Raw genomic sequence first — 19,201 nt, 5'->3', positions numbered from 1 at the left:
GCATATGCAGCACATGGGTGCACAACAAAGGTTTTTTTGAGCTTGGATAAGTGGCATGTACACAATGAGCAGGCGGGTTTTTACATGTGAAAAGCTAAACGGTATAGTAGGTTCCTTGGGTATATAGAATATCCACAGTTGTTGAGTATACGTGGGTATTTCTCAAGGGTCCAAGGGATTTTACACATGAAAAGCTATTCATATGTAGTCATAAGGGCAAAACTTTGAGGTTTTTTTCTTGTAGGAGGGTATAGAAACTCAACTCCACTCCTTGGGTCTGATGACTCAAGGTTCTAGAAACTCTGTCTAAGGTAAACTAATGTATCTCTTTGCATGAGGAGTACTCATAAAATTTTCAAGAAAGGGTTCCAGTGGATTGAGACAAGGTGCATGCCTGTATTAATTTTGCTTAATATGGAACAAGCCCAATGTCTGACACAACATAATTATTGCATGAATGGAAGACCTTACTGTGTCCCCAGTGCATCAAGCAGCAGTTGGACTGGTGCATCCCTCCCGAGGGATCTCTTTGAGGTTTCCACGGTTCATTAAGCAGCGTTGTGACAAGAAGCCTGAGAATGCAAGCTCACCTTCAGACATTGCCGATCTATTCCATCAGCAAAGCCGAAAACTCGATATACCAGCCCATGGCATTGTACATGAGCATGATAATAGCTCGCAATAGGAAGAACAAAATTCTTTTCTTTCTCCTATATCATAATTTTCTGACTTTTTTGAGTCATATAGTCCCTGTAAAAATGTAAATATCCAATGGCTTTGCTCTTTTTGTACTCCTGATGGCATGCGATGGTGCACATAGGTGCATAAGAATTTCTTAGAGTGTTAATGTAATTTTTGACCACCAGACCATGGCATTGTACATGGGCATGATAATAGCTCGCAATAAGAAGAACAAAAATCATTTGTTGCTTCTTGATCATAATTTTGTGACTTAAAATCATACATTCCCTGTGAAAATTCAGTTATAGGATGGTGTGAATATCAAATGGCTCTGCTCTTTTTGTACTTCTGTTTACATGCCATGGTGGAAACAGATGCACAAGAACTTCTTAGAGAATTAATGTAATTTTTTACCACCAGCCCATGGCATTGTACATGAGCATGATAATAGATCGCAATAGCAAGAACAAAATTCATTTTTTGCTCCTTGATCATTTTTTTTGTGACTTTGACTTCTATTTAAGTATGAAAAAATATACAAGAGGGAGATTTCAATCCAAACAACATGAAAATCTCAACCAATCCGGTACCTTGTTCTGCCAACAAGTATGAGTGGGAGTAAAAAAGATGCCATAATCCCACTCTCATTTTGGCTGCTCTTTCTCTCCGCAGCCATCGAACATCCTTGAAGTGGCTGGGGCCCGAAGCTCTCTCAAGAAAGTGTCCCTTGTGTTTGTGGAGCTCGAGAAGGAATGTGGAAGGTATCCGGGAGTGCATCCTCTCTTAATCCAAGTGAACCCCACATCAAAACCCCAATCTGCCTGCTGTGGAAAATCAGTGATCCAAAGTCCCACAGACTTGTGCCAATTAATGGTGGCTCCTGCTGCCAAAGAAAACACCTCCAAGGCTATCTGGAAGGCACAAGGATATGCGTGTGAGGCCTCCAAAACCATTGTGGTACCATCTGCTAACTCCGAGTCCAATAACTCTTCTTCTGCACGTAGAGGCAAACTGAAGCCCGAGACTCCTGGGGTAGCATCCTTGCTGCACCGAGCGGGAAATCTGAAAATGCTCACCATGTCCCCTGCATGCCAAAACTGTGCTATGGGCCTCCTTATACAAGCATGAGACCCCTCTGATCCAGTCTTGGGAAAACCCCATGTGTGCCATCGTGCCTTCCAAGAAGTCCCAATCCACTCTGTCATATGCTTCTTCAAAGTCCAACATGAGGATGGCAAGGGGTTGTTGGCTAGATTTAGCCCACTCCATAGCTTCCAAAATGAGAAGATTCTATCAAATATACTCCTTGGAGAAACCCATTTTGTGTGTCATGAATAACCCTTTGAAGAACAGGCTTGTAACCTCATACTCAATGCCTTAGCTAAGATTTATATGCAGATCCAAGTAAAGTGATGGACCTCCACTCCTTGATGTTGGGCTTATCCCCACCTTTTGGGATAAGGTGGATAAGACCATCGGTGAGAAAGGGGAGCATCATACCTATATGCCACATCGCTTGTAAAGAAATAGTGATCTCATCGCCAATATGGTCCCAAAACTGTATAAAAAAGGATGGGGAGAGACCATCATTCCCTGGGCATTTTCCTTTTGAAAGAGCCTACACTGTGATAATACTAGCTGGTCCTCTCCAAGGCCAAAGGAAGTCTTTGTCGAGGGTCAGGATCATCACATGACCTCCAAATCTCTTTGACCTCATGTGAAATCTCTGCATCCAAATAGAGAGAATCGGGGATACTGGCACAAGGGGATGCTGTTTGAGTCCTGAGCTCCCTAAGGCACAAAACAACCGGGCAATTATTTGAATTGTTGGTGCTGGGCATGATAGCAATAGTGCCTCCCTTATCCACATCCACATAAAACCTATCCAATTGTGTCAAGATACAACCATTCCCACTTGTGCAGTTATGCCAAGAGTAAGATAAAGAGTTAGGCTTCCTCTGGAAGTCATCCTCTGTCCAACAGTCCCTGTTATGGACGGAGGGCGTGAAATTTTTCCATGAGGCTCCCTCCAAGGGGTGTGTTCTACTCTGATGGCCACCCTTTTTGTCAGAGGGCTACTCAACCATTTTGAAATCCCCTCCAATCATCCAATGATCTGGATGGGGGAGGAGGTTTGTGATGGTGTCCAAAAAGGCCACCCTCTCACCTTAGGTGCATAAAATATTCAAGATGCCCAATTTCTGACAGTCATGCATGACCATAATCCATTGCGCCCTAACAGGTATAACACCATATCTAATAACATGAGGCATAAGTGACGATGCAACCGAAATGCATACACCCTCTTTGGTCCCATCTGCCTAGGATCATTAAGTGTAGCCAGAAAGAATTTTACCAGAAATGCATACACCCCCTTTGGTCCCATCTGCCGAAGACCAATAAGTGTAGCAAGAAAGGATCTTACCAGCTTTACCACATTGGTGCCTATCCAATTTGTGCTCTTGCAACAAGTGGACATCCATAGTTCCACTTGTAACAGCCAGATGGAGTTGGTGCTTCACGAGGTGCTTCCTTCCGAGGTCCTGCACATTCCATGAGACAATCCTCATGGTAAAGATGTGGTTTTGACCCGGGACCTAAGCAAATGCTTAGCTAGTGTCCGCGTCCCGTGTCTCATAATGTTGAAGGAGGGGGAAGTCACTCTATACAGTCTCTACATACATACGCAATACATGAGCACCTTGCAAGGCATTGTGATCAGATACATCATGTTGTATATCCTGCAAAGCCTCTTGAGAGGGCCACATGTCACATATACTGGTGTGCATCTTCATGATTCCCCATGCCATGTACACATCCTGCATCTTGTCCAACCCCAACAAGGATGACTCAACAAAGTCATTCTGGCTTGATGCATCATCCTTCTGCAAAATTGACTTTGCAGCAAACTGAGTCTTTCTGACCCAATACATCATCATTCTACAATACATTGTGTGTGGGTGATGCATGAACCCCTGTCCTAGCATTCTCACCACGAGGGCGGCCATGAGAGACGACTTGCCACTCCAGTCTCCTGCAGAGCACTGGCCGAGACAGAGCCTTAGGCTGTGTTGCCGGAGAGGCGTGTTTGTGCCGTCTCCTACAACCCCTAGCCCTAGGGAAATCTCTAGCAAAGTGTCCCTATTGGTGAAAAACCCGGCATTGGTTAGGCCTACTTGCAATCTCCATATGTTGCTTCAACAGACCATTAGGTCTCGGACACAGCACGAACTCCTCAAAAATATCATTGTCACGAGCAAGCACCATAACCCTGGAACAGCGTCTGGCCGAGGCAGTGACCACCTGGGTGGCAGAGGTCGGCAAGGCAGGGATAGGGGGCACCTGTAGGACCATCCCAAAAACTGACCCAGTGGCCTCCCACATCGGCCAATACGCATGTGGAAGAACTGGGAATCTGAGTGTAAGAGGAAAGCGGTTCTGCTCTTCTAGAACATGGTTGAAATAGTTTGTGTGTATGGTAGGAAAAACATCTTTCTCGGGCCCAATGGGAATGGGCTGCCCTTCAGCACCTCCGAGGGTGCTTCCTTAGCATCGAAGTCCACTTGGAAGAAGCCTCTCCCAGGCAACCTCACATCATTGAAGTGGAGTGTGAAGTCAAAGGGCAATGCTACAAGTACCCAATCATGGGACTGGAGATGGGATGGATGTGACCCGAAGATTTTGGCAATGAGGGTCGTTTTGATGTCTTTTTCAATCTCTGCAAAGAGGATTGCGAGCTCGGCTTATGTAAAATTAATGGTTCACCCACAGGCACGTGCGTTTGGGGGGGGATGGATTAGCCATGATGCTAATTTGAATTTTCCGATGCTGAGGCTGAATGGCAAAGGGAGGGGGAAGGCCCAATACCAAGGCCGGGCAGCAGCAAGAAGAGGCGGGCAGGGGGAAGAAGGTGCAGCAGAGGGGGGAATGGCGGGCAGCAAACAGGCGGGCAGAAGAGGAGGGGATGCAGGCAGAGTGGTGCAGGTGAAGGCGGGCAGAGGAGAGGGCACAGAAGAGGGCAAAGGCAAAACTCAACAGTCGGAGAGCTCAAAGGGTACCATTCCACCTTACTGCTTAATTTTGAGTAATGAATTTTGTGACTTTTTGAGTCATCCAGTCTCCGTAAAAACTCAGTTATATCATGGTGTGAACATCAAATGGCTCTGCTGTTTTTGTAGTTCTGTTTACATGCCATGGTGCACATAGATGCATAAAAATTTCTTGGAGTTCATGTAATTTTTGTGTGTTGACTGTTCTTTTTCAATTAAGAATTGGTGGCCATTGCTAACATCACATTGGTAAATTTATGCTCGATGGTGTAATGCCATGGTGCACATAGATGCATAAAAATTTCTTAGAGTTCATGTAATTTTTGTGTGTTGACTGTTGTTTTTAATTGGTGGCCATTGTTAACATCACATTGGTAAATCTCTTGCAAGAAGATTAGCAGGAAATGATGGTCATGGCTATGTTTTTCAAACATAGAATTAGCTGAGCATGAGGTGGCCACAGTATGTCTGCAATGGGTCACTAGCAAACATCTTTCTTAGGCTAAGAAGTCGAGACGGTGGATCACCACCCATGCATGGGTGGCAGTGGCACCGATTGAGACCCTGAAGGTTGAGGAGCAGTAAGAGTGTGCTCAGAACTGTGCTATGCGTCTTGAGCTGCACACTTTGATAAGCTCAATGCTTGTAGCTTCCTGCCACTAGCAACAGCAGGAAGTCACCAGTGAGCTGGGAGAACTCTGTAGGGGCAGACAGATTGGTTCACATGCTCCTTTGGCACTCTTAAATTCACTTTTGGACCAATCAATCTACAGTTGGATGCAGAGTTCTCTCTCTCTCTCTCTCTCTCTCTTTCTCTCTCGCTTTCTCTCTTTCTTTTTCTTAAAAGATCCTTCCATTAGTTACCAAAAAAACAGCCAAAACGTCCAAGTACATGACCAAGTCTCAATCATTGGAGACCAGAAAACGATAGGGGACAGAGATCCTTCCTTAGGTAACCAAAATTACCATTAGTTACCAAAAATACAGCTGAAACGGCTAATAAGTACATGACCATGGGAGACAAGGAAACGATAGGGGACACAGAAGGGTGCTTGCTTGCTGGCTGGCCACTCTTGGAGGAAGGCCATCTCATACAATGGGGGGGAGGGGGGAACAGGCAAATAGGTGGCCTATAAAGCCAAGTAACCTCGTTGTCTCTGGACCTAAGGAAAGGATTGCTGCTCCAAATCTGCAGAAAAGCCTCTCGGCACTTCTGCTTATGCTCAGAGCTGCCTCAAAGCTTCTCCCACTGGCCACACAGAGGGTGTGTATGATGTCCGTCCATATGCTCTTGATGGACTCAACCATTGGTGTGGTAGTGCCCTCTATGGCCTCGCTGCTGCAGCGAGCATGCGAAATGTGCCGTGCTTCTATACTGCTGATGATCTCCCATCTCTGAAACGGACCTATGAGCCGCCTCCGCAACTGGGGCTGCTGATAACGGCGTATTGTGATGAGAGAGGAGAAGGGCGAGGTCCTGTCCCATCTCCTCAAATGCTATGGCCGGTGTTGTCTCGGAAGCCCAGGCCACCGCCACCCAGGTGATGGTGCGGGCCGGTGCCTGGTGGATGGTGACAATGCAAAGGATTCGCAACCAAACCTGCTAGGCCTTGGGACAATCCCAAAGGCAATGACACTGTGACTCCAAAGGGTGTCCACATCTAGAACAGAGAGCAAGCTGACCTCCAACTACCAGCTAGGTGCCCACCTGTGAGCTATTTGCCGAAGGAAAAGAGTAGCCTTCTGTGGCTGGAAGATATTCCACAGGTGCTTCCAAAAATCACCGTGTGTCTACCAGTATGCTGCTGCCACTTGCATGCTATCAACCTCTAGCCATCTGAATCCTGTGGCCCAGACGGACTGTACTCATAGAAGGGGATGTTGGGGGTGTCCTCGGGGGTGAAGGGATCGTGCCACTGCTACTCACGAGGATCCCACTGTATATGCATGAGTGGCCGGCCCTCTCATAACCATTATCTCTAAGAACTCTGGCCACTTTGGCCGTAGGTGGGTTGACATGCCATTTGTGGTAATGAAACCCAATCTCTCTCACCCCAAGTAAAGTGCAGCTGCTGAGGTCCTCTGTCGAGGGGGGGGATCGTCTCAATCTGCCCGGTGGCCCAGTAGAGAAAGTCATGCAGGTGCCTCCATATCCACCATGGACTGCCATCGGGATATCATGTCTGGTAAAAACCCCTACCCACTCTGGGGGAGGCGGAACCTGGACTGGTGCAAGCCACTTGGGAGGGATGGAGTCATTGATGTCGAGGGTGAGTCTGTCTTTGCCTCTGATTCCAGGTAGGCTCCTCTCTTGAGCCTCTGGCGGGAGCTTCCTGAAGGTGAGCCACTCTCCAAGAGACTGCGCCAGTCCGTCGCTCAATGTGCCCCATGAGACTTGAGGACGGGAGCCAAGCATGTGGCCACTAGGAAGCGTAATTGAGGGGTTCCAAACCAGCGGTTGTCGAAGTCTTTCCTCGTCTAGGATTGGGGGAGACTAGTGAAGTGCAGAATGGATGTGGTCCCAGGCTCAAAAGAGGTTGCCGCGAATCGGTCCTTGAAGGCTGGGCTAAGGCCGTGGGTCCTCATCTCTGTGAAGATCCCCTCCCTCTCTCTTTCTCATCTTATCTTAACCCAAAAATCCTTTTGGACCCAGATGGGTGGAAGATGCAACAAACATTTCTTTGCTACTCACGGTCCATCTCATGCTAGAGATAGTGTTAGGCAGTTGCAGGATTCACATGGCATGCTTCATTCAGAACCTTTTATGGTTAGACAGATCGCCAGTGATTTCTATCGCCAGCTTCTTAGTGCTGAGCCTCACTGTGGCTTGAGACACAAGTCACAGAAGAAGGTTTGGATTGCACTAGCACATTTGATTACTGAGGAGATGTGTGCCGTTCTGGATGCCCCTTTTTCTATGCAGGAGTTCAGTCATGCTGTTCATGCCTTACCTCATGAGGATGGCCTCTCCCCTATTTTTTTCATTACTATTTGGGATTCCAGGAGATGTGGGACATAGGTTCTATGCCTTCTTCTCTCATCACTGAGGGACTTATCTATCTTATCCCTAACAGTGGGGTTAATACATTGATTGGCCAATAGAGACCTATCATCTTACTTGGGACTGCATACAAGATTCTTGCTAAGGCCCTGAACACTAGATTGTAGCCAATTTTGCAGGATGTCATTCATGATACTCAGAATGGATTCTTACATGGAAGAAGTATCTTTGATAACATTTTCTCGTTTTGGGAGGCCGTGGAATGGGCGAAAGCGACTAATCAGCCCTTAGCCATTCTGTTGTTGGATTTTGAGAAGGCCTATGATAGAGTGGATTGGGACTTCCTTGCGCCGGGTACTCTTAGCCATATGGGTTTCTCTGAGAGCTGGATCAAGGGAGTTTCACGCATGTATCCTGATGCCCACAGTAGTGTGCTCGCTTGCAGTGATAGAGAAGAACGGTTTCAGATCTTTCGCTCAGTACGGCAGGGTTGCTCTTTAGCCCCATTATTATATATCATAGTTGCAGAGGCCATGAGCATCTTCCTCCGCTCCACTGTTGGTATTTCTAGATTGAGGTTGCCTCTTCGTAGTCAAGAGGAGCTGGTTGACTCTGAGTTAGCTAATGACAGAGCCATGTTCTTGGAGGCCTCACACATATGCTTGTGTTCCTTCCGAGTAGCACTGGAAGAGTTTTGTTTGGCAGCAAGGGTGTCACATGCACCCCGCACTTGAATGACACGTAGACATATCTGAACAAGAAGGTGCAAGACCTAGAGTGGAAAACTGGTCCCATGTGAGCCCAATCCGAGACGAGTTAGCCAGGGTTCTACTCCATGCGTCCGAGGTAAGGTGTGCATTGTCATACATGCGTCCGAGGTTAGGTGTTCATTGTCCTGCACATGAAGCAATGCCAGTCCACGTTGTGATTTTCCCTCTGGAATGATGTCAGTGGTTTCGTGTATCTGGTATGATACTGGATGCCAGACCTCTGTGTAGGCATGTAGGATTTGCATGTAGAGATGGGGCCAGCCCAAAGGGCTACCCCAAGATCATTTATGTGGGCATGGGGGACATCAGGCCCTTTATAGCCTGTTGGTCAGGTGTGGGGCAGCCCACCCAGGCTGCCGAGCAGTTGCCAGGCCACTTTACTGAAGTGTGAAAACCTTTTTCAGCATTTTATTGCTATTTGTTCAAGTTGTGGGCATTAATTGATGCTACCCGACTACATGCTGCTGGCCGACTGGGTGCTTGAGGAGGTATAAAAGGCCTTGTTTTCACTCATTGCATCTCATATTTCACAAAGTGCTGCAACAACGCAAGGGCCCGTACAGCCAAGGGTGAAGGTTGAAAGTCAAGGGCAGCCAAAACAGGTCAAGTCAGTCTTTTATGTTCTTATTTGCATCATTCTAATAGAAGCAAATACACCATTCATGGTGGGGGCCTACAGAGGGTATTCGGGACCCAATGTGTCTTCTTCTCCCTCTCTTTCTCTCTCTATTTTCTGCACATGTGTTCTTAGTTTTGTGCGTTATTCTCGTCATGAACGATTGTTGATTTCGGAGCATTGAAGTTACTATCTACCACCCCGAAGCTTCGCATGTTACAGTGGTATTAGAGCCGACTTCAAGTGTAAGGATTCAGCAAGAAAAAGAAGAAAAGAAGCCCATAAATTTTTTGTCGCTCATGTAGCTGGTTTCCAGACTCCGGTGGACCAACTCTTTCGGAGTGATTCCTTTCCCTCGAAGGACGGTTGGTTTTCAGCCTCCGGAAGTCTCCCACACACATAGTGGATGGTTAGATTGCGCTCCGGAAAGGTAGTGAATTTTCCTGCTATGGCGAGCTACAATGACGAGAGAGAACAAGAACCTTGGGATGGAGGTGCACCAGGCACTCCATCTAGGGCATCAGGCATGAGTGTACCAGAGATGTTCCAAAAGATGATGCGAGCAATTGTAGAACAGGGTACCAAATTGGAAGAGCAGAATGCGCAGATACTGGCTGTCACCAACCTGGACATTTCCAAGTATGAAAGGGGTATGGTGGACTCCAAGATGTCTAAATATTTGGAAAGTACAAGCTTTGGGAATGGGGGATTATCTTTGAATACAAAGGACCACACTCCTAAAATTTAGGAGAGTTGCTATTTTTGGCCCTACTTCGATGAAAATTCTGTTCGCGTCATTACATCTGGAATTGAGCAGATACCAAGAGTTAGCAAAGTGCCTATAACAGAATGTCTACTAGGTGGGATATTTTTAGAGGTAAAGATTATGGGAGAACCCATCTCTTAGATTGGGACATGTGGCAAGAAAGTGGATTAAAGTGAGACAAGTGGCCTCACACTTGTCACTCTAGCTATTGTGTGGCTCTCCACTTGTCATTGTAGCCTTCTCTTGCCATTTTAGGTCAGGGGAGGCCCAAATCTATAAATTGGAGCCCTCTCTCTTCATTAAGAGAGGCTCTCTTGCTGCACACTAGCCTCTACCATCGTTACAGGCTGCCCTAATGATGGCTACTCTCTTTCTCTCTCGATTTCTAGCCATTGTACTTGTTGTACTTGCTGTACCAACCACTATACTGGTTGTACCAGTGCTTGTACTTGTTGTACCTGCTAGTACCAGCCATTGTACCAGTTGTACTTGCTATACCAGCCATTGTACCTATTGTACCAACATTTGTACTTGTTGTACCCACTGTACCAGCCAGTGTACTTGCTGTACCACATCTATTGCATGAAGACCCGTGGTTTTTGGGGAAGAATCAGTACCCACATGGAGGTATATGGATTATATTATTGGCTCGGCATTTCTACAGCCTATTTTCGGCTTGGTTGCCTCGTGTTGGGCTGTGTTATGGCATTTGTATATGGATAATCCGGCATCTCCTGTGGGGAGTGTAAGGCCCTCAAAGCTTGTACATGATATTATTCTCCTTGGGTAATAAAATACTCCAAGGGGGGAGTCGGCCCATTCTGGCCTCTATGTGGTGTCACATGTGCAAGATCCATTTTCAGCATTTGTGGATGTTTTGTCCAGCTTTTATGTTTTATGCAAAGTGATGATGGATATGTGTGAAGGTTGTGGCCATGTTTAAGTGTTTTAATATGCATTGATGGTATCAACAAGTGTGTCACTAGCCCTAGTCCCCCGGGCATCCGCGAGTCTCACTGGCTCTGGAAGAGTGCACCCGTTCACTAGCTCTTCTTCTTCCGTCTCCTCGTCCCTCTCCTTGCGTTTCTTAGATTGCGGATTCTCTACAAAGGGACCCTTTCGAAAGGTCACGACTGCAGCCGAGTTTGATGCTTGAGTTGCAGATGCGTGCAATGGAGATTCGACAACGTGAAGACGACGCCATGTGACACGTGAAACATGAACGATACCTTGCAGCTTTGGATGCAACACTGACACCAGCGGCTTACTAAAGTCATTTTCCTGAGAAAATTAACTTCAGTAAGTATAATGGTAAACTCGGCCCCACAACTCCTTTTTTTTTTCCGAGAAAAGATCCTTTCATTAGTTATAAAAAAAACCCACTGGGCTACAAAACCCCTCTCGTGCTCATAAGAAAGCAGAGCAGAGATCCAATCAAGGCAGCTAGGGAGACTCTCCCTAGGTGCAGAGAAGTACAAATAAAAGTACAAATAGCTGAGAGGCTATATCATACAATAGGAGGGGGGAAAATCCAAACAGGTGGCCTGAGCAGCGGAAGGCCACTGTAGACAAGCCAGATGCCAACTGCAAAGCCCCTGTGGGCAACCAGCCACCACTGGAAAGCCGAGATCCTGCGTGCCTGTCTGCTAGCCTAGAGCCTGGTCCAAAAATCCTCCAGGAACTCCTGTGAGAGTCCCTGAAGCCACCAGTGCTCCGATGCAACTGGAAAGACCGTCCTCCTCGCAGTCAAAATATGCCCTCCCAAACGAACAGTGTACTAGAAAAAGGTGATCTCTGTGGCCTCGGGGGACGCATAAGGATCATGCCACTCGTACTCAACAGGGTCCCACTGGAGCCGGGCCAAGGGGCGCTCTACTATGAGATACAGGATGAGGGCAGACTTCAGAGAGTGGAGGCGGAGTCGCCTTTGGTTGCAGAGTGCATCTTTCAGAGGATACGGGTAGTGGCCACTGCTTCTCGGAAGTGGCATATTGATCCAGACCCTGCAGATGTGGACTCTGATTGGCGCATATGGGCATCTACCATCCTCAGTACAAGCTCTGACAGCAATCAAGATCTCCAATTGTGTAAAGGCTCCCATCCACCGTGGGGCTGCTGGCTCGAAAGGCGTGAACTACTCCTCAGTGTGAGTGCCTCCTGAATGTCATCCCTCATAATCAGCCCCCCTCTGAAGTGACTCAGCCTCTCCACCTGGATCTCCTCCGGGAGACTGCAAAAGGCCTGCCAATCTCCAAAAGTGCGCGCTGGGCCTGCCGCCAATGGTCCCCAGGCTAGACGAGCATGTCATGTGCACAGTGTGTATCTACCGTGTGCTATAAGCATGCAAGACTAGTTTCGAGGCTTGGGGAAGCTTGGAACTAGGCAGGCTGATTGACGAGCTGAGTTAGGGAAATACTAACGGGCGGGCACCCAAGTATGGACGGGCGGGCGGCCAAATGTCGACGCCCGATGACCGGCCAAGAGCCTATAAAAGGGTGGCCAAGGTTAGTTATTGTATTATAGAGAGTCTCGCGAGTTTGTGAGAGCTCTATGGTCTTGGAGCCTGGATCTAGTGCAGACGTGCACCTGCTTTGTGCAGCCGAGGCCGGCAGCAATCTCGAGGCCCGCGAGGGCAGCTTTGTGGCGGTATGGGACGTCGCGAGGAGGAGATTGGTCAGTACGTCAACCTAGTTAGCTCAGCTCGTGGCTCGGTGGGGACAGCCAAGACTGTGGGCTCGCCCACGACTGTCATGGTTGTGAGGTGAGTCAGGCGTGCACCCCCTTTGTTGTTTGTTTGTCCGTTTGTTTGCAGGATTCGAGTTTCGAACCAAGATCGATCACGAGGGGATCCGTGGGGATTTGACAGAGGCCGAGAACCCAGCATATGACCCTGCTCTGTGCGTACCACGAGGCTCCAGATGAGCGGATGTCTGGCCCACTCCTCATCACAAGGGGAGGTCTCTGAGAAAGCCCCGGTCTCAGCAACTCCCAAGCTCGCAGAATACTCAAGGCAAATCTGTCCTCCCATCCTCTACTGAGGCTTGTCCTCCTCATCTCTGCTGGGGGAGCTCTAGCCTGCAGCCGTTGAAAAAGAAGCTCCTTCCAAGGCTCTTATTATGGGCTTGGGACAGCAGGCCTCTTATTCGCCTTCAGGGGGATCCAGGTGAGTGGTTTTGGCGAGATCCCTACTCGGCCCCTACCAGCCCAGGCATCCCCTTTTTTCAGTACACAGCGAGGCTGGGGCGGCGGATTCAGAGGCACAGGTTAGCGAGCAACCCGGCGGCGGCTGAGCATTGGCGGCGAGAGGGGCTCTCCCCTGCCTTTCTTAGGGACTTCTGGCAGCGCCTTTGGGCCACAGCGCATAGAGGACTGGCAGCGCCTTTGGGCCAGCTTCCGGCCCCGGAAGGTGACGCTTTTTCTCTGGCTCACAGCGCATAGAGGACTGGCTGTGGCGGCCTGGCTAGCTTTTGGCAGACACCCAGCGTCCTGCCCTCGGTGCGGCCATGCACAGGAGTCGCAGCGGCACTGCTTATGGGATTGCCCACAGGCACAGCAGGTCTGGCAGCGCGCTCTTAGGATGGTTTTTGCAGGCTCGCCAGGTGAGATGCTGGTGACGTGGGGTGCGGTGGCTTGGGCCACGGACAGCGGCCCGGCCCTTGGATATGAGGACGTCCCTGGCAGTGCGACCATCCAGGTCTCTGACAGGGCGATGGCGGTGGTTCCGACGCCAGACTTCTCTTCGGCAGTCCCTCAGGAGGGGGTCGGGCACAGATGGGAGATGATCAGCAGCATGACGGCTTGGCACATATGGAGAGCCCGATGCAGGGAGGCCATTGACGGCCAGGCGACTCCACCGGCGGAGGTCATACAAGCCCTCTGGGTGGACATCATTCACACCTTGAGAGGACACAGGGGGAAACTTCAGGGCGACTCGGATCGCATGAGAGGTCGCCGCAAGGCTTTCCTCCGCACTTGGCAGCCTGGCCCTTTCCTCATCGCGAGGGGCGAGGATGTCACTTGGCACTATAGGCCTCCAGTTTGGCTTTTCTCACCTCCCACATGTACTACTAGGTAGCCCCCCCCAGAGAGCGGCCAGCCACGGGGGTGGAGCTCAGGTGTTCACTGTGTTTTTTATCCCTCCTTGTGAGGTGAGCTTTGTAGCCTTATGGCGTTTTCTCATTAACTAATAGAAGGATCGTTTTTCCGGAAAAAAAAAAAAGGCTCATCGCCTGGAGGTAGCACCCGAACAATAAGCTTCCCCAACAAGGCTCTACTCTGATCAGCTGGATCTATAATGCCCAAGCCCCCCTGGGCTAGCGGAAGAGTAATAATTGCCCAAGCAACCTTAGCCCAAGCCGGCTGACCATCCCGCCCAGACCAAAGAAAGTTCCTGATCAGCCTCTGTACCTGGCTAATGCAAGAGCTCAAGAAAATCCAGCAAGACGTTGTTGGGATGGCAAGAAAACAAAACACCTCTATAGCAAGGTCTCCCAAAAGTGCTCAAGATACAAGATCAGCTCCACAAATCACAACACACAATCCTCCATGAACCATGAGGATTCAAAGACATGATCTCATGGGAGTTTACTAGGACACACCCGCCTGTAAAATCACTCCATACATCCAGAAAGCATCTGTCTTGGCATGGAATTATGACACATGTCTACCAATGCACTTGAAGACAAGAGCTACCTCTTCAGCAAATCAATACCTCAAATCATTAACTCCGAACATATCCCTTATAATTTGTATACATATGGAGATAGTGCCCACTACACGGAATTATACTAAAGCTGCCACAAACTGCAGCAAGATTGACGAGGAGGAGATGTTGCTGTGTGTTAACACTTCTCTATTTCTCTCCTGGCTTATATAAATTGACTTCTACCTCAGCATTTTGATGCAGAATTCCACTTTCAAAACCTTTACAGACACAAATCTTTTCCTTTGGGTACCATACACTCTCTCTAACCCTCAGATTACATCACCATGCAAAGATACCACACATAGCATAGCCAAACATCAAAGAAGAAAATTGACACGATTGACACAAGCCCCTCTCTGTCTTCTTCATATACAAAATTATTGTAGTGTCTCAACCATAAGACATGGGAAAAAATTCAGACAAGAAGAAACACCATGAAAAACTCAAAGAACTCCCACAGATAGATCCTAACCATAGCTCTTCAAAGACCCATCTTCAGTAGCTACTGTCAGAGAAGAAAACAAACCGGATCATGTATTTAACAGAGGAGCTGCACTGAGAACCTTGGAATATACCATGGTCAATCCTCTGGCATTCAACCCTCCCTTTTCTTGTTTCCATGAGCTGCGATTCACAAGCTGCTATTCGCATACTGCTATTCACATACTGCGCTGGCCATCGCTGCGCATTTCAAAAAAAAAAAAAACCCTGTGTACTCTAACTTACCTGTATGTATATGAAATCAAATCTGCAGCAGCTCCCCCGTATAGGCGTCCACTTCTTTCCTTTTTTGTGGCAGCCCGAACTGCGCTCGTTTCCCCAGTCGATGCCGCCTTCACTTTCTTTCTAGAATTTTGCTCCTCCCTATCTCCTTGTGATCACTATGTACCTTCTATTTTGGACTGCAGACCAGCATTTTTTTTTTTCTTTTAGTTGCCACATGAGCCTTTTTCACCATTCTGAATTAACCATGCATCACCATCCTTTTGCCTTTACATTGTGTTTGTGAGGGATTTGTTCTGCCCTTCACATACAACCCTCCTGGATTAAAAGGGAACAGTAAAATGCTGCAAAATCACTTAGTTGCACTGATTCTACTGCCCGGATGAACATCCTGCAGCCTGCTTTCAAACTACAACTGTGCTTTTTCCTCCGCAACTAGCTGCATCTCTTGGTCAACATCCACAAACTCTTTATTCTCCAACCTGCTCATGGCATTCCAAATTTGATTATCTCCCATGTATTTTTCAGCATCCTCCTGAGCACCAAATAGCTCACCATCATCCATACCTATATACTCTTCAAACAAATCATGGACACCTTCAGGGTGTCCTCCCACAGCAGATCCTCAACACTATCTACATCACACCTTCATCAGCTTATGCACACATATATACAATAAGTACAAAAGTTTTCCAAAATGCGCGTGACATAGTTTGCCACACCCCTAGTCTGCTTGATCATTCATGGTCAGCAGTAGAAAAGAGAAGTTGTAAGTCCATTGATGAAGTATTACTTTCTTCCCCATGATCAGAAAACACATCAGAATTTTCTTCATCTTTAACCACGGACATTAATCTTGTAAAGTATTTTTTCAACCTGTATCCATTCACACGCGATTTATGTGGAGTGCCATCTAAATCAGCAAGGAGATATGTACCATTTGGAAATCTGTTCATTACCATGAAAGGACCTTGCCATTTGATTTGAAACTTTTTTTGAAAAGTTTTATCAAGCTTACTATTATAACGAAGAACCATATCACCTTTTTTGATGTCTTTATCCTTCACTTTAGCATTTGCCTTTGCTTGATTAGTCTTCAATACCTGCTCATAGTGTTCAAGGGCAAGCACTCTATCTAATTGCACGCGTTGAAGATACAAAAGCCTTTCTTTGAACTCATCATAACCTTTCTCTTGAAGCTCACACATCAGCCTTAATGCCGGAATCTCTACTTCAATGGGAAGCAAGGCTTCTCTACCAAACACCAAGTGAAAAGGAGAGAAACTAGTACCTGACTTGATTGCAGTTCTATAAGCCCATAGAGCACAAGGTAGTTCTAAATCCCAAGTCTTCACATGATTCTTTGTCATCTTCGTAAGCATTCTAATGAGCTCTCCATTGAACCTTTCATTCATACCATTGCATTGAGGATAGTATGGAGTAGTGTACCTGCGATGTATATGAAGTTTCTCACATAGAAAGTTCACAAGCTCTCCTCTGAAACCTGGACCTTTGTCAGAAAGTAGCTCTAAAGGCATGCCAAATTTACAACAAATATCTTCATAAACAAATTTGGAAACATCTTTACTTGTAACATGTTTCACGCCTTTAGCTTCAGCCCATCTAGAAAGATAGTCAACAGCAGTGAGTATGTAACATTTACCTCTACCTGTCATGGGCAATGGGCCAATTGCATCAATACCCCACTTCTCAAAGACATCATAAGCCAAAATAGTGCCTCTAATTTCTGATTTTAGCACCCTACTTGCCATGCTTTGACATTCCTTACAAGACTTACACCAATGATGAACATCACGTTGTATACTTGGCCATACATACCCCTCCTGTAAAATCTTATGCAGGGTGATTTTTGAAGCAAAATGGCCGCCACAAGAACCTTCATGATTTTCCTCCAAGATCCTGTAAATTTCCTCTTTCCAAGGTACCCTCCTCATAACAAGATCAGCTCCCTTCATAAACAAAGCATCTCCAAGAAGCACATACCTTTTAGCACGTCGAATAAAGGCGTATTTCTTTGATGACTCCAAATTTGCTGGAAGCATACCTGTTTGAAGAAATTCCTCTTCCTTATCCAAGGTTTCCCTTCCCAAATAAAGAGGAGAATCAGCCTTAATCACATACAATTGCTCTATCATAGTTTGAGCTGCACCATGTGCTTCTTCATTCTGACTTCTGTCAATATGCCTCAAACTCCATGCTTCAAAACGCTTAAGCAAACTTTTCACTCGAAAACACAAAACTTTTAACCTCTGATTTTTACTCTGCCACACCCCAAGTACTTGCTTTACTACCAAAAGTGCATCACCTCTTATTCTTACACGGTGTATCCCAAGATGTAGGCAAAAGTGGAGACCTTTTTCCAAAGTAGCATACTCTGCTTCATTGTTGCTTTGTGCCATAATCTTCAAACCTCTCTTAGTTACCAAAATGCCTTTTGGATCATAGATTACAATCCCCCCTGAAGCTTCACTATGGCTTTTCCTGTAAGAACCATCAAAAAATAATGTAAAAGCATCATCTATGTCTGGGGCTTCTATGTGCCGCTTCTTCACGATATCCTCCTTGATGAGAAGAGGACTTTCTTTGTATGTAAGCAAATCAGCCAAAGTAGCCCTTGTGCTTTCCTCAACAAGAAAAGAAAACTGAAATTCCTGTAGCTCCACAATCCATTTCATAAGCCTCTTTGACAAGTTAGAACTATTCACCAATTGTGGCAATAGAGTGTAGCTTGTGAGAAAAGTGAATGGTTTTGGAAGAAGGTAATGCCTAAACCTTCTACAAGCATAAACCACACTCACCATAATAAGCTCCACTTCTGTATAGCTTCTTTCTGTCTCCATTTTCACCCTACTAGCACAATAAACCGGTCTCATATAGTGAGAATCTTTACCTTGCTGAAGTAGCATAGCTCCGATGGCATCCTCACCCACTGTTGGATTAACATAAAATTCTTTATCCCAATTAGGAGCTTGCATGGCTGAAAGGGAACCAAGAACTTCCTTGACGCTTTGAAACACCTCTTCACATTCACTTGTCCACTCTAGAGGATCCAACTTTGCCACTTGTTGTAGAGGATAAAGAATTTGAGAGGATAAAGGAATAAACCTTGACATATACTTCACCTTTTGTATAAATGTAGACAATTGTTTTGTGTCCTTGGGTGATGATAAGAGAACCAAAGCTTTGACTTTGTCAGGATCCGCTTCAATTCCATTTTCTGAAATCATATGACCCAAAAACTTCACTCTTGGTTGTGCAATATGACACTTCTTTGGATTCAATTGACCGCCACTTTCATCATATCTTCCAAATGCCAACTCAAGCTTTGAGCAATGATCTTTCCTGGAACTATAGACACAAAAATCATCAATAAGATCCTTCACAAACTTTCCAAGGAAAGGAAAGAATACCTTGTTGACACATCTTTGATACCAAGCACAACCATTCATGAGGCCAAAAGGGAGAACCCGATAACAAAAACATCCCCATGGAGTGATAAATGTGGTCTTCTTTTGATCCTCAAGAGATACAGAAAGCTGAAAATATCCTGAGAATCCATCACATACACTATATCTCTCATGCCCTGCAACTGTGTCCAATATGTCATCAATGAAAGGAAGAGGATATGGATCCCTCTTCATTGCTGCATTAAGGGGCTTATAATCTACACAAATCCTCCATTTACCATCTTTCTTTGGTGTAACAACCACAGGACTTACCCAATCTGTAATACTCACAGGATAGATGAAGTCGGCTTTAAGAAGCTTGTCCACCTCTTCTTTAAGAGCATCAAGTTGTACCTGCCCCATCCTTCTCAACTTTTGACGTATGGGCTGAGCCCCTTCCTTGAGTGGAATGTGAATATCCTC

General features: G+C 46.6%; 1 protein-coding gene across 11 annotated transcripts in view; it reads left to right on the top strand.

The window, feature by feature from the left end:
* Positions 1-19,201, top strand: part of LIG6 (DNA LIGASE 6) — a 235,071-nt gene that overhangs the window by 194,837 nt on the left and 21,033 nt on the right. For 6 of the 11 annotated variants that reach the window (XR_015264267.1, XR_015264266.1, XM_086787861.1 and 3 more), the window contains one exon: positions 465-929. The exons of 4 other annotated variants lie outside the window; for them this stretch is intronic. Coding sequence is in view for 5 of the 7 variants with exons in the window: in XM_086787861.1 (XP_086643987.1) it covers positions 465-685 (221 nt within the window). In the remaining 2 variants the exon portion in view is untranslated. Of the gene's footprint in view, positions 1-464; positions 930-19,201 lie in introns of those variants that run through there. One more of the 11 variants, XM_086787847.1, reaches the window with a different exon arrangement.

This window comes from Cibotium barometz, chromosome 4 (assembly GCF_041138505.1).
Source record: "Cibotium barometz isolate CiBa-2024 chromosome 4, ASM4113850v1, whole genome shotgun sequence".
In the NCBI taxonomy this organism is placed as follows: domain Eukaryota; kingdom Viridiplantae; phylum Streptophyta; class Polypodiopsida; order Cyatheales; family Cibotiaceae; genus Cibotium; species Cibotium barometz.
This window is presented reverse-complemented; position numbering and strand designations above follow the sequence as displayed.